General features: G+C 40.7%; 1 protein-coding gene across 2 annotated transcripts in view; it reads left to right on the top strand.

Moving 5' to 3' along the window:
• Positions 1 to 448: 448 nt before the first annotated feature.
• SLC9A6 (solute carrier family 9 member A6) overlaps positions 449 to 13,024 on the top strand; it is a 52,418-nt gene continuing 39,842 nt past the window's right edge. For both annotated transcript variants that reach the window (XM_033850137.2, XM_033850139.2), the window contains exons 1-5: positions 449 to 787; positions 9,477 to 9,676; positions 11,288 to 11,365; positions 11,657 to 11,733; positions 12,037 to 12,149. In XM_033850137.2, the coding sequence (XP_033706028.1) occupies positions 460 to 787; positions 9,477 to 9,676; positions 11,288 to 11,365; positions 11,657 to 11,733; positions 12,037 to 12,149 (796 nt within the window). In that variant the 5' untranslated portion in view covers positions 449 to 459. The remainder of the gene's footprint in view (positions 788 to 9,476; positions 9,677 to 11,287; positions 11,366 to 11,656; positions 11,734 to 12,036; positions 12,150 to 13,024) is intronic.

Here is a 13,024-nt window from a genome sequence, read left to right as displayed (position 1 = left end):
TACAGATGGAGATTTAGGCCCTTCCCAAGAGGACAACTTCTTATCCTGTTAAGAGACACTGGGGGACAATATTGAGATGGGTTATGAAAGATCGATTCCCCTGAGAGCTCTAAGAATAGGATCGAACTAGACAGAGCGCAATTTGCCACGCTTTGATTACGCTGAGCCCAGGTTTCTTTTCCAGAAGGCAGTGGGCTAGATTCGACGGTCTTTCATTGCCTGGCAGCGGAGCCTGAGCGGGGAGCTGGTGCAGTGGGGGACAGAAGGCCAAAGGCTTGGGGCCCAGCGCGCTGGGAGTGTCGCGTCCCCTTTAAGAGCGGCGGCGGCGGCGGCGGCGGCGGCGGCGGCGCGCGCTCCGACGGCTTCCCTGGGGCCCCGCCCCTTTCCCGTGAGGCCTCGGGGAGTGGTCCGACAGCCGGCGACTGCGGGTGAGGAGCGGGGCCGGGGGCGGGGGGAGTTATGTCTCGGCGCGGCTGGCTGCGGGCGCCCCTCCGCCGCGGCGTCGGCGGCGGTGGCCCCCGGGCCCGCCGGCTCACGCTGCCGCTCTGGTTGCTCCTCGCAGTGGGAGTCTTTCGCTGGGCCGGGGCTTCGGACGGCGCTGGCGGAGAAGCGAGAGCCATGGACGAGGAGATCGTGTCAGAGAAGCAGGCGGAGGAGAGCCACCGGCAGGACAGCGCCAATCTGCTCATCTTCATCCTGCTGCTCACGCTCACCATTCTCACGATCTGGCTCTTCAAGCACCGCCGGGCCCGCTTCCTGCACGAAACCGGCCTGGCTATGATTTATGGCAAGTGCCTCAAGCCCGTGTCCGCCCCTGGCGCTCCCCCCCTTCTCTGCTACCCGGCTGCCTCGCCTCCTCTCCTGGCCCTGCACGGCCTACGTTCGGCTCCCCTTCCAATTCCTTCCATTTTCCGTCTCGCCTTTCTCCCCCACCCCCGTTTCTCTCCCTCGCGCCCCTTTTTTCTGCTACGCCCCTCGTTTCTCTGCCTTACCCCGTTTCCTCCTCAGCGTCGCCCCCCGTTTTCTCCGCTTCGCGCCCCCCTTTCCTCTGCCGGTCCGCACCTTTTTTTCCTCCGACCCCACCCCCTTTTTCTTCCGCACCCGCCACCCCCTCCGCCTCTGCCTACCGAGCTCGGGACCTGGGACTGAGGATGGGAAGGGAGTGGGTGCGGTGTCTCAGATTAGGCTGAGGACTGGGGGAGGGGAAGCCAGCATAGCGATCCATTTCTCTGGGTGTCAGTTCGTTTAAGGTCCATTGAAGCTGCAGTAGTATCTCTGCTGCTCAGCATCTGACGTTCTTTTGGAGCCAGAGTCCACCTGTCCCCATCACCCAGATCTTGCTACGCCCTGTCCTTTGGAGGCTGAGAATGAAAAGCTGACTCCCGTGTACCCCAAGTAAAAACCTGAACAGGAAAGAAGCCGAAGAAGGCTTAGGGCATTTTTGATGACGTCCTGATGTATTGTACTATGCCTGTAATATCTGATATGGATACGTATGGTTGCCTCTTCTAATTCAGGCCGTGCCGCGGTGAGGACAAGAGGTAAAGATCTTCCAGCAGCATGTTGTACTGTAGGATGATCAGGACAGTTCGGCCAAACAGTAATTAGGAACACCACGCATATGCGGTATTATGGGTGACTTGCTGGTAGCATAAGATTATTGACAGATCGTTGAGTAAATGGCTTCAGTTCTTGTGTCTTAGTGTGCTTTCTTTGCGAGGTTTCTTATTTATCTTTATTTTTTGGTCATGAGGAGAGAAGGGCAAATCAAACCATGGACTCGGAGGCATTTTGGCCTCATGAGAGGAAAAGATGCATATTGCTGACTGTCTTAATCTAAGATGACCGCGGAGGCATATATGGCTGGAGAGATGAGGGCAGACAAACAATCCTTTCTGTGCAGTACACGAGCGAAGATTATCTTCATTTGGAACAGGCTTAAACTGATGAGCTTGTTGAGCTTTGTGTCTCAGGCTTGCAGATAGGTGGGAGAAGCCTTGGCACAAAAGGACCTTTCTCCACACACGCCCCCCCCCCCCCGCCCCTTTCCAGTAAATACAGGCTTCTGGAACGTGCAGCTCAAGGGTAGCATAGCAAGGAAAGGTAGTTGTGTCCATCAGGAAAATGCAGGAACTCAGGCTTATTTTTCATTTGTAAGGTAATAAAATTCTAAGCCTGTGTGCAAAATACCTTTGCTCCCTAGGATTCTTAGTTTTTAGACATATTGGGTGGTTTTCATATTTCATGGGGTTTTTTTTTGCATTCTATTTGCAGTGCTCCTTAAGCTAAATTAGCCAGATAAGCTATATATCTCTATATAATTTCTCTGTATACCTGTGTGTGATTTATTTACTATCCTCAACAAACCTTTGCTACTCAGCCTACTATGTTATGCACAGAAAATACAAAGAAGTATATGATCCCCACCTTCAAGGAACTTATCCTTCTTGGGTAGACAGGTCATATAAAGAAAATAAAGGCATCTTAAATTCCATTAAATGCCAAGTAAGTATTACGGTGTTGAAAGAAGGAACTGATCACAGAAACCTCTTTCCTGTAGAGAGATATAGTGTGATGAAGTGGTTAAAGATGTAAGGCTTTAGACCAGAGGTCTGCAGATTTTTTCTGTAAAGGGCCAGAGAGTAAATATTGTCGGCTTTGTGGATCACATCAATCTCTGTGTTGTGGAAATGTGTTGCATTTTTTTCTTTGTTTTGTTTTTTTCCTTTCTGTAAACCTTTAAAAATTTAAAAGCCATTCTTAGCTCTTGGACCATACAAAAACAGACCATCACTGTGATTTCCAACCCCTGCTTTAGAGTCAGACCTGGGTTCCTGCCTTACTATGCCAATAACTCTGTGTGATCTTAGGCAAGTCCCTTACCTTCTTACACTGTCATCTATAAGTTAGGAACAATGATAGTAGCATTATTGTGAGGAAGAAATGTTTTTAGCTTAGTACCTGACCCCTAAGTAAATGCTCATTAAATGAGAGCTGCAATACTATTATTATTATTGCTGTTATAACTGCATTTTCTCAGATTAGGCTCAGAATATTTCTTTTAATTATTCAGTCTTGTAAGTTAAGAGGCAGATATAGTATTTTTTATAAAAATCAAATAGGGACTTAGAATTTCCCTGAAAATATTTGCTCTTTGGTAGTTGATAATCATTAACCTCCTCTAACTCTTGGGCTAAAGGAGAAAAATGGGATTACTGATTGCTTTCTCTGATGTTTCTAAGTTAATGAAAAGTGATGGAGTACCTTAGTGTTGGTATTTTGTGAAGGAAAAGCAAGGGTATCTCTTGTGGAATATAAAGTGAAAGAGTGTTATCTGTGAGTCGATTTGGGTTGATTTGCCACGACTTGGCATTCTTTAGCCTGTCTCATTTTCTCAATATGGGTGATGGGGGCTGTGGATGAACAGCCTCCTGACCAACTCCAAGTCCAGTTTGAGAAAAGATGGGGCTGGGTCAAAGTATTTTTACTGCCATGGAAATGGACATTTTCTAATCCTAATTACCATCTGCCATTTACCTATTTTTACGACTCTTGTACCATTATAGCTGTTACGTTAATGTATTATTTTAAGACCTTTATTTTTCAGCTTGACTTCCAGATGAAAGGGCTTCTTACTCTGGGAATGTCCAGACCTCCAGGATTCAGCCCACTGATGATTTAGCTATCTAAATCCCAGAAAAATGCTACTTAAAATAAGCTTCTCCTTTATTTTTTTGAGAAGCCGGGGTAAAAAGAGAGAGCGAGATTAAGTTGCCAATGTGGTCAGTTTCTAGATTGTAATATAGCCTAATTGCCCCAGTTACAATGTCAAAGCACCCAAGTGTTCTGTTCATTGGGCTAGCTTGCTTAAGAAGCTTAAAAGTGAGTCACCGTTAGTAAGTCTGAAAAGTGATCACTCACTGCAGTATGCTTACAGATGGTATAAAAATCAGAAGACAGGGAAGCAATATTTATTATGCCTTAAACTACAGCATCCAGAGCCCTAGGTTTAACTAATGCGATTTATCAATAAATATTTATTAAGTGTCTTTGATGTATGCGATATGATGAGAAATACAGATATGAGTCATCATCCGTGTCCTCAAAGCACTTACAATCTAGTGACTGAATAGGTAGTGTTTACTGAGCATTATAATGTGTTAGATACTGCTTAGGTGCTCAACAAATATCATCTCATTTAAACCTCATAACGACCCTGTGAGACGGGTACTATTATCTTTCCCATTTTGCAGATGAGGAAATTGGGGCACAGGGAGGTTAAATGACCTGCCCGAAGTCACATAACTTGTAAGTATTAAGGCAGGATTCAAACACAGTCAATCGGCCTCAGGAGCCCCATTCTCTTAGCCCCTTAAAACCATATTGCCTCATGTTGAAGAGATAAAACTTATCTATAAAGACAAAACAGGTTAGTATTATCATCACTACATATGAGGAAACTGAGGTTCAGTGAGAAGTTATGTACCCTAGGATCACAGACTAGAACTTGATGGAGCCAGAATTCATACTTCTGTCTGCCTTCCAAACTTGTGCTTTTTCTCCTACACTCTACTGTACTAAATTTAATAAGGTTGGATATGAAGGGAGTTAACACTTAAAGTTACAAGGGTTTTGGAGGTGAGTTGTGAGGGAAGCTTATGAGAGAATGGAGACATAACCACCAGAGAGCAAGTTAGTAGTGATGAGAGAGCAAGGAGGTGATTAGAAAATTATAGAGACTTTGGAAATAGAAAACCCAGATTTCAGTTCTGGTTTTGCCACTTAATGCCAAGTAATGTTGGGCAAGTCATTTATCCCCATTTTATAGATGAGAAAATAATGACTGAGAGATTTGTAGTAGTTCAATTAGCTTTTCAGACAGAATCTAACAGCATTCTTCAAGAAGTAGATAAGTGTTATATATGTACATACACACAATCTACACACACACATAAATAAATACACACACACATACATGTACTTTTTAATCTGTAGAAATCTTATCAATTTTGGCCACACTCAATACCCCAGTGATATTCCTTCCATATTTTTGACTATTAGAGGCTTCTAGTGTGATAATCTGGAAGAATGTGCTGAAATCCATTAGAAAACCAATTTCCACTGTGAGGCTCATACAGTGTTGCGGCCTTGGGTGATACTGAGTTCTGTATCCCTGGGAGGGTCTCCAGCACAAGAGGGTCAGGAATGTGTAGGAGGAATGGGACTTCTCTGTTTTGTGAAAGATATCTCTTTGTGGTTGTACTCTTTGTTGCCTGTTAGTGATAATTTTAAATTTCATGATATCAGTAGTTTTTGTGCCTCTATCTATGTAGGAGGCTAGAATTTTCTGCCTTATCCCCTTAACAAAGCACTCCTTTTGTGTACTTTCTGTTTAGTGAGAATTGCTTTAACTCTGTGATTAGGATTTGACCTTTCACAGAACCCAAGTTAACTTGATCTGTCAACTGTATTCAAGGAAATTCCAATTTTTCAGCTGTCTGATGCTTTTATAAAAGGATCTTGATTTTTTCCAACCTAAGTAATTATTCTCCTTGCTGGTGTTCTAACTGCCAAGGTGTGTGTTTCAGATTTGTCCAAGTGCTGAGCCCTCCTCAGGGCACCCAGTGACATTTCAGCATTGGGTCAGGGCGTGGTAGAACCAGTGGGTACTCTTCCTTACACAGTCAAGCTTGGGGATATGGAAAGAATTTATGCTGATATTTTTACTGTTTGTAGTAGCTTAACTGTGATTTTTACACATAAATGTAATGGGACAACTTACTACTACTGAACATCTTAATTAGAAGGTCTTGTGAGATAGTAGAGAAAAGAGCTGTCCCTATATCATATAGGCAGGATGACTATGGATTGATAGCCTTTTCTCTCCCAGGTTATGTTTATCAAACACGGTTGATATCCAGCCATCACTTTTTAATTTTGTTTCTTTTTTTGGAGGTGAGATATTTTCAAAGTGTATCTTTCATTTATTATTTTTAAATTTTAAATGAATTTATACCCCCTTCACCCATTTCTACCACCTCCCATCCCCATCCCCATGTCTCTGGCAACCGCCAATCTGTTCTCTGTATCTATTGAGCTTTGTTTTTTATTTTTTTTTTAGATTCCACATGTAAGAGAGAGAATACGGTATTTGTGTTTCTTTGTCTAACTAATTTCACTTAGCATAATGCCCTTGAGCTCCATCCATGTTGTTTCAAATGGCAAGATTCCATTCTTTTTCATGGCTAAATAACATTCCATGGTGTATATGTACCATATCTTATCCATTCATCCATCAGTGGACACTTAGGTTGTTTCCATATCCTGGCTATCGTAAATAATGCTACAATGAACATAGGGGTGCGTATATCTTTTTGAGTTAATGTTTTCATTTTCCTTGGGTAAATACCCAAAAGTGCAATTGCTGGATCATATAGTAGCTCTTTTTTTAATTTGTTGCGGAACCTCCATACTGTTTTCCATACTGGCTGCACCAGTTTACATTCCCACCAACAGCACATAAGGGCTCTCTTTTCTCCACATCCTTGCCAACACTTGCCATTTTTTGTCTTTTTTATAATTGCCATTCTAACAGGTGTGAAGTGATATCTCATTGTGCTTTTGATTTGCATTTCCCTGATGATTAGTGATATTGAGCATCTTTTTATGTACCATTGGCCATCTGTGTGTCTTTTTTGGAAAAATGTCTATTTAGATCCTCTGCCCATTTTTTAATCAGATTGTTATTTTGGTTTTGAGTTGTATGAGTTCTTTATATATGTTGGATATTAGCCCCTTATCAGGATATGATTTGCAAATATTTTATCTTTCATTTATTTTAAATCTGAACCTTTGTTAAAACGTTTTTTAGAGTCGATGTCATTGTACTGTTTACCAGTTACTCGTTGCTGCTCACTTAAAAAAAATACATGTGACTGTAAGTTGACCAGAAGGATCCTTCATCTCTGCTTCCTCCTCCCTTCTCAGCCAACTACTGCTCTTACACTCCCCGTTTCTGCTTTATCGCTTCCCACTCTGGCTTCTGCTCCCACCTCTTCACTCAAACTGCTCTTAGCAAGGTCACCTATGACCTCCTTGTTGCCAAACCCAATGGACACTTCTTAATGCCTGTCTTCCTCGACTTTGCTGCAGCATTTACTAGTTTTCACCACTTCCTCCTCTGTTCTTCCTACTCCTGTGGCTTTTCTTTCTTAGACTCCTTCATCATCTCCTTCTCCTCTACCAACCCCTTAATTTTGGCATAAAGCTCCGAGCATATATCCATAGTCCTCTTCCCGCTTTGTTTGCTCCCTAAGTAATCCCATCTGTGCTTCACTTCAACCATCTTATGACTGCTAAGTGTATATCTCCAGTCCAGATCCACCCCCTTCCTTGAGGTCCGGATCCCACATACTCAACTGTGCATGTGTCACAGGTACATCAAACTCAACATGTCCAAAACGGAGCTGCGCATTTCCCCCTGTAAGTCTGTTCCCTGTCCCACTGACTGGCCCTCCTACCCCCCGATTGCCTAGGCCAGCTTACCCACCTAGTTGCCAAGTCAATTTAGGTTCCTCTTAGTTTTTCATCTCCCTTCCTCCCAGTCCAGTCAGTCACCACATCCTTCTACAAGATAATACTTTCTAAAAAAAATCCCCCTCTCTCCCTATCTCTGCTCTCTTAGATTAGGCCCTGCACTCTTAGTGCGTGAATGACCTCAGTGGCCTTCTATCTGGCCTTTCTGAACCTCTGTAGTCTAGACCAGTCTTGCTAAAATAAAAATCTGATGTCAAGCCCTTTGACATCTATGGTTCTGTGGCTTCCTTTTGCTTTCAGGACAAAGTCTACACTCCCTTCCCCAACATGTGAGGTCTCTTGTTTCACACCTCAACTCTTGCCACTTTATATCCCAGCCATACTGAACTATTTATGATCCCCTAAAAGGGCTGTGTTTTCTCACTCTTCCTTGACTGGGTATGTACTACTATTCCTCCTACCTGGACAACCATTTTCTCTTACTTTGTTACTTGCTTAGGTGACACCTCTGGAAAGACTTTCCTAATGTCCCACTCCCTCAGGCTTCCTTAGGTACATCTTTTCTGTTTTTATAATACCTTGTATATATGTGTGTGTGTGTGTGTGTGTGTGTATATACACACACACACACACACACACACACACACACACACATATCGTGTTATAATTGTTTATTCAGTCTGTTTTCACCAACTGGACTGAGAGCTGCTTGAAGGCGGGACCTTGTTTTCATCTGTGAACCCTGGGGGCCTACTTAGCATAGTAGTCCAATCATATATATTAAAAGAAAGGCTGACTGGTTAGGGTGAAAGAGAAAGGAGAAAGGAGACAGGAATTCAATTTGCAGTTGAGGTATATCTATACACTGGAACATTATTTGACCGTAAAAAGGAATGAAGCGCTGATACATGCTGCAATATGGATAAACCCTGAAAACATTATGCTAAGTAAAAGAAGCCAGATATAAAAGGTCACATATTGTAGGATTCTACTTATATGAAATGTCCAGAATAGGCATAGAGAAAAAGTAGATTCGTGGTTGCCAGGGGATGGGAGTCAGGGTGGGGGAAATGGAGAGTGACTGCTAATAGGTCTAGGGTTTCTTTGTGGAGCAATGAAAATGTTTTGGAATTGGATAGTAGTGATCAGTATCCAACTTTGTGAATATACTAAAAGCCACTGAATTGTACAGTTTAAAAGGGTAAACTTTGTATAGAATTATATCTCAATAAAATCATTATTAAACATTTTGATCAGTATAGGTTTATAGTACCTAGATCATTGTGCATATTTGAATGTCAATATGATGATCTAAGTAAAATTCCAGCAATACATTGACATCATAGTGTCAAAGTCAGGACTTCTGTTCCATGTTTTGATTTTGAAACATATTTTAAAATTAAAATCTCACCTTTTAGTATTAGAAGAACTCAATCTAGAAAAATTATTGACTTTCCAATTTGTAAAATTTGTGTTATTTGGCCAGCCATGTGATTTAGGAATAACTTGAAAAATGCATGTGTTTAAGTCTTGTGAATTGATGGATGGAGGTGGTAAACACATTTCTAACATGATTACACAGTTAGGTTGGGACACCTTGGAGCATATTCTGTGTACAGATGACTTGAAGGTATTTCCTCATTTTGTTACCTTCCTAATCACTTATTTATATCTTGATCTAGGGACGCAATGATACACGTTGTTACCCTAGGGAATGTTTTCCCTTCCTGTCCCACTGGCTTATATGAATATCGAACTCTTAGATTTGTGAATTTAGTAATACTTTAAAATGTAACTTCATTTGGTCTAAAAATGAGTTTAGAATCACAAGGGACTATCATAAGAGGTTTTCTGTTATCAATTCAAAGGTATGTGTGGGGTACAAAAGAAGTAGTCTCTGTCTGAAAGAAGAGCTTATATTATTCTTTTATTATTTCCAGGTCTTTTGGTGGGCCTTGTGCTTCGATATGGCATTCATGTTCCAAGTGATGTGAATAATGTGACCCTGAGCTGTGAAGTGCAGTCAAGCCCAACTACCTTATTGGTAAATGTTAGTGGAAAATTTTATGAGTATACGCTGAAAGGAGAGATCAGTTCACATGAGCTCAATAACGTTCAAGATAATGAAATGCTTAGAAAGGTAAGTTCTTCGTTAAAGGGAATCTTTGGATTTTTTTTAAGGTATATAATAGCAGCAAAGTGATTCAGGAGAAAAATAATGCATTTTTAATGATATTTAGAATAATCAGTCTTTTCAAATGGAGTAAAACCTCAATTAACGAATGTAATGCAAGGCTAAGGAAATTGACATGTCTATAGTTTGCTTTTCTGATTGAGGCTAAGTACTACAACCCTTTTTGTTTCACTCTGTAGTGTTTACAGTTGTAATAAATGGTGACCAGTATTGAGTGAAGCAGAATTTATAAGTGTTTCTTTCAATTTGCTTATGGCCCTTAGAGTTTTATAGTACTTCAGCACATTGAGTTTATTTGATAATACCTAAAATATTCCATTAATATTTTTTTGAATTCTTTCTTGCCTTGATTGTGTTCTGTGCTGAGCACAAGTTAATCTTTCTTTGATTCATAATCTGGCACAACTTCAGGGGCCTCAGCCTGAGTATCAGGTACTGTACCATGGTGTGCGTGAAGCTTGATGTAGGTTGGGTTGCAGTCTTACTGGCTTCCAGACATTCCTGGAGCTGCTTTCTCCTGTCCTCCCCATAGTTGCCATCCTGAAGCTTCTCAGGGCGTCTTTGCTCATGTCTCTGTTTTCGCCCACCCTTGGCCATTTGCCTCCACTTCTGCCTTCTACATTGGCAGGACTTGGCTTTTATAGCTACTTGGTTGTGTTCCTGACCATCTTTAATGCTTTTAAAAATTTCATACTAACTTACAGTTTACTTTGCAGCAAGAGGTTTTTTTCCACCTGTGGAAAATTCCAGTTCCTTAAGAGTTCTAGGAAATGAAATTTTAGCATGAGTATGTGTAGCTGCTCTGTGTTCATGTCAAATACTACAGCCTTATGAACAGAAGGGGGCGTCTGTATTATTACAGGAAATAGGTATTAAAAGGAATGGGCTGGGGCTTCCCTGGTGGCGCAGTGGTTGAGAGTCCGCCTGCCGATGCAGGGGACACGGGTTTGTACCCCGGTCCGGGAAGATCCCACATGCCGCGGAGCGGCTGGGCCCGTGAGCCATGGCCGCTGAGCCTGCGCTTCTGGAGCCTGTGCTCCGCAAAGGGAGAGGTCACAACAGTGAGAGGCCCGCATACCGCAAAAGAAAAAAAAAAGGAATGGGCTGTCAGGACTAGAAATCTGACTTGTGCAGAAACTTTTTACCACAATATTATGTTATATACCTTTAGAGATGTTACCTATGCAAGAAGTCTGTTTCCTCTTGCCAACAACAATGCTGTACCCCCAAATTTTATGTTGCCAGTTTTGGGTCTCTTATTTAAAGCAGACATGTTCATACTTTCTCTTATTTAAAAAATTTTTGCTATCATAGTATTTTAAGATACTTTGCACAGATAGGACTTAACTGATTGTTCCAACGCCATCATCTCCTTGTCATTTGGTTGAGAAGTGGAATAACAGCTATCCTATATGAAATATTTTTCACTTACCACAGTGGTAATATTCTTGCCTTTTGCCAGTTTAACATTTAATCTTTTTTTCTTTTTGCTCATTTGATAATGTAATAAGAAATCTCCTGAGGGAATTCATCTAAAAGAACTCTTTATTTTAACAGGTTACTTTTGATCCAGAAGTATTTTTCAACATATTACTTCCTCCTATCATATTTTATGCGGGATATAGTCTGAAAAGAGTAAGTGCTTTTGTATTTCATATACTTTGAACAGCCTTAAACTCCATGGACTTTATCATCTTCGACACCTTCAGAAACAGGCAGTTCCTTCCAGGTTCCTCGCCCTCCTCCCTCTCCTATCCTTTTCACATGCTGAAGTTTATGCCCATACAAAAATTCTTTCTCTTACTTATTTCCTTGAATGAATAATGCATTTAATATTAGCATAGCACACTAGAATAGAAAACCTTTTCTTTTTTAAATAATTGGTGAGTATTCTAACACGGTGTAACTTTTTTTTTTTTCCGTCAGAGACATTTCTTTCGAAACCTTGGGTCTATCTTAGCGTATGCTTTTCTTGGAACCGCAATTTCTTGTTTCGTAATTGGGTAAGTACTTGAAGCTTAAAACACTTTTAGCCTTCAAATTATCATTTTACAATAATACATATTTGACTTCTGCAGTATTGTATTCTCGAATGTGTCCAAGAACTTTTGCAGTAAAATGTATTCACACAGATAAGTTGTTTGAATTTTCCTTAAGGCTAAGGTGTTACCATATTTAAATGACATGCAGTAAATTTGGGATTAGTCACAAAGTACTACAGTAGACCCATCTTTCTGTTCTTACTGTATTGTAACTTCTTTAACAGTTGATTTTTTTTCTAAAGTAGACATATGTTTATTGAACAGATCAATAATGTATGGCTGTGTAACACTGATGAAAGTAACTGGACAACTTGCGGGAGATTTTTACTTTACAGATTGCCTGCTGTTTGGTGCTATCGTATCAGCAACTGATCCAGGTATGTTTTACATGAGTGTGGAGCTTAAGTACTTAAGTTGTACAGTGGTTTTCCATCAACACACATGTACGTATTTCTTCCTTTGAGGTGTAGAATTCAGGATTAGGTACTCCCCATCTTACTATACTTTCCAACTGTGGAGGAAAAAAACAAAATTAATGGCTCCTTTTGGCTTAAGCACACATTTGTTTCTTTTTACTGTATTTCCTATTACTAGTCCACAATTTGATGATGTTTAAATGAGGGCCGTAAGGTATTTTCTTCAGAAATTCAGGTTGGTCTCTATCCCTAGTGACTGGGTATAGAAGATGAACTATATTAGTTAAGATGGGTAATAACTATACATTTCCTTTCAAGCCTCTAGAAAACAGATCCCTAAAAATCTGTTTACATTCAGCTATCTGCATTTAAGAGTAAGAAAAAAAGTTTTAAAATGATTGTTAGAAGGCTGTTGTGCTAGAACAAGTGTGATTTGGGGTCATTGGTGGGCAGTAATATACATTAAAGAATTGTTTTTATAAAATTGGCTTTTGGATTATAAAATAGTTTTGATATTAGCATGACTAGAGAATGAATTTAATTGTATTGAGTTAGATAAGTTAGATTGTAGTTTTTCTAATGTAGTATTGGTGAGCTTCACAGCTACATTCAGATTAAGAACTTAGAGAATATATAGGCTGAAGAGCAGAGACTGCATTTTTTGAACTAAAGATGCAAGTTTTCTTTTACTGATGCTAGATTTCAGATCCTTGGTAGAGGTTTGTTCTCTTTTACCCTTTGACCTTGTAAGTTAATAATCTTTAATTATCATCCAGCATAGTCAAAGGTTATCTCTGAATTCCTATGTTAACTCTGATAACACAGGGTGTTATAGA

The sequence above is a fragment of the Tursiops truncatus genome, chromosome X, assembly GCF_011762595.2.
Source record: "Tursiops truncatus isolate mTurTru1 chromosome X, mTurTru1.mat.Y, whole genome shotgun sequence".
NCBI classification, from domain to species: Eukaryota; Metazoa; Chordata; class Mammalia; order Artiodactyla; family Delphinidae; genus Tursiops; species Tursiops truncatus.
This window is presented reverse-complemented; position numbering and strand designations above follow the sequence as displayed.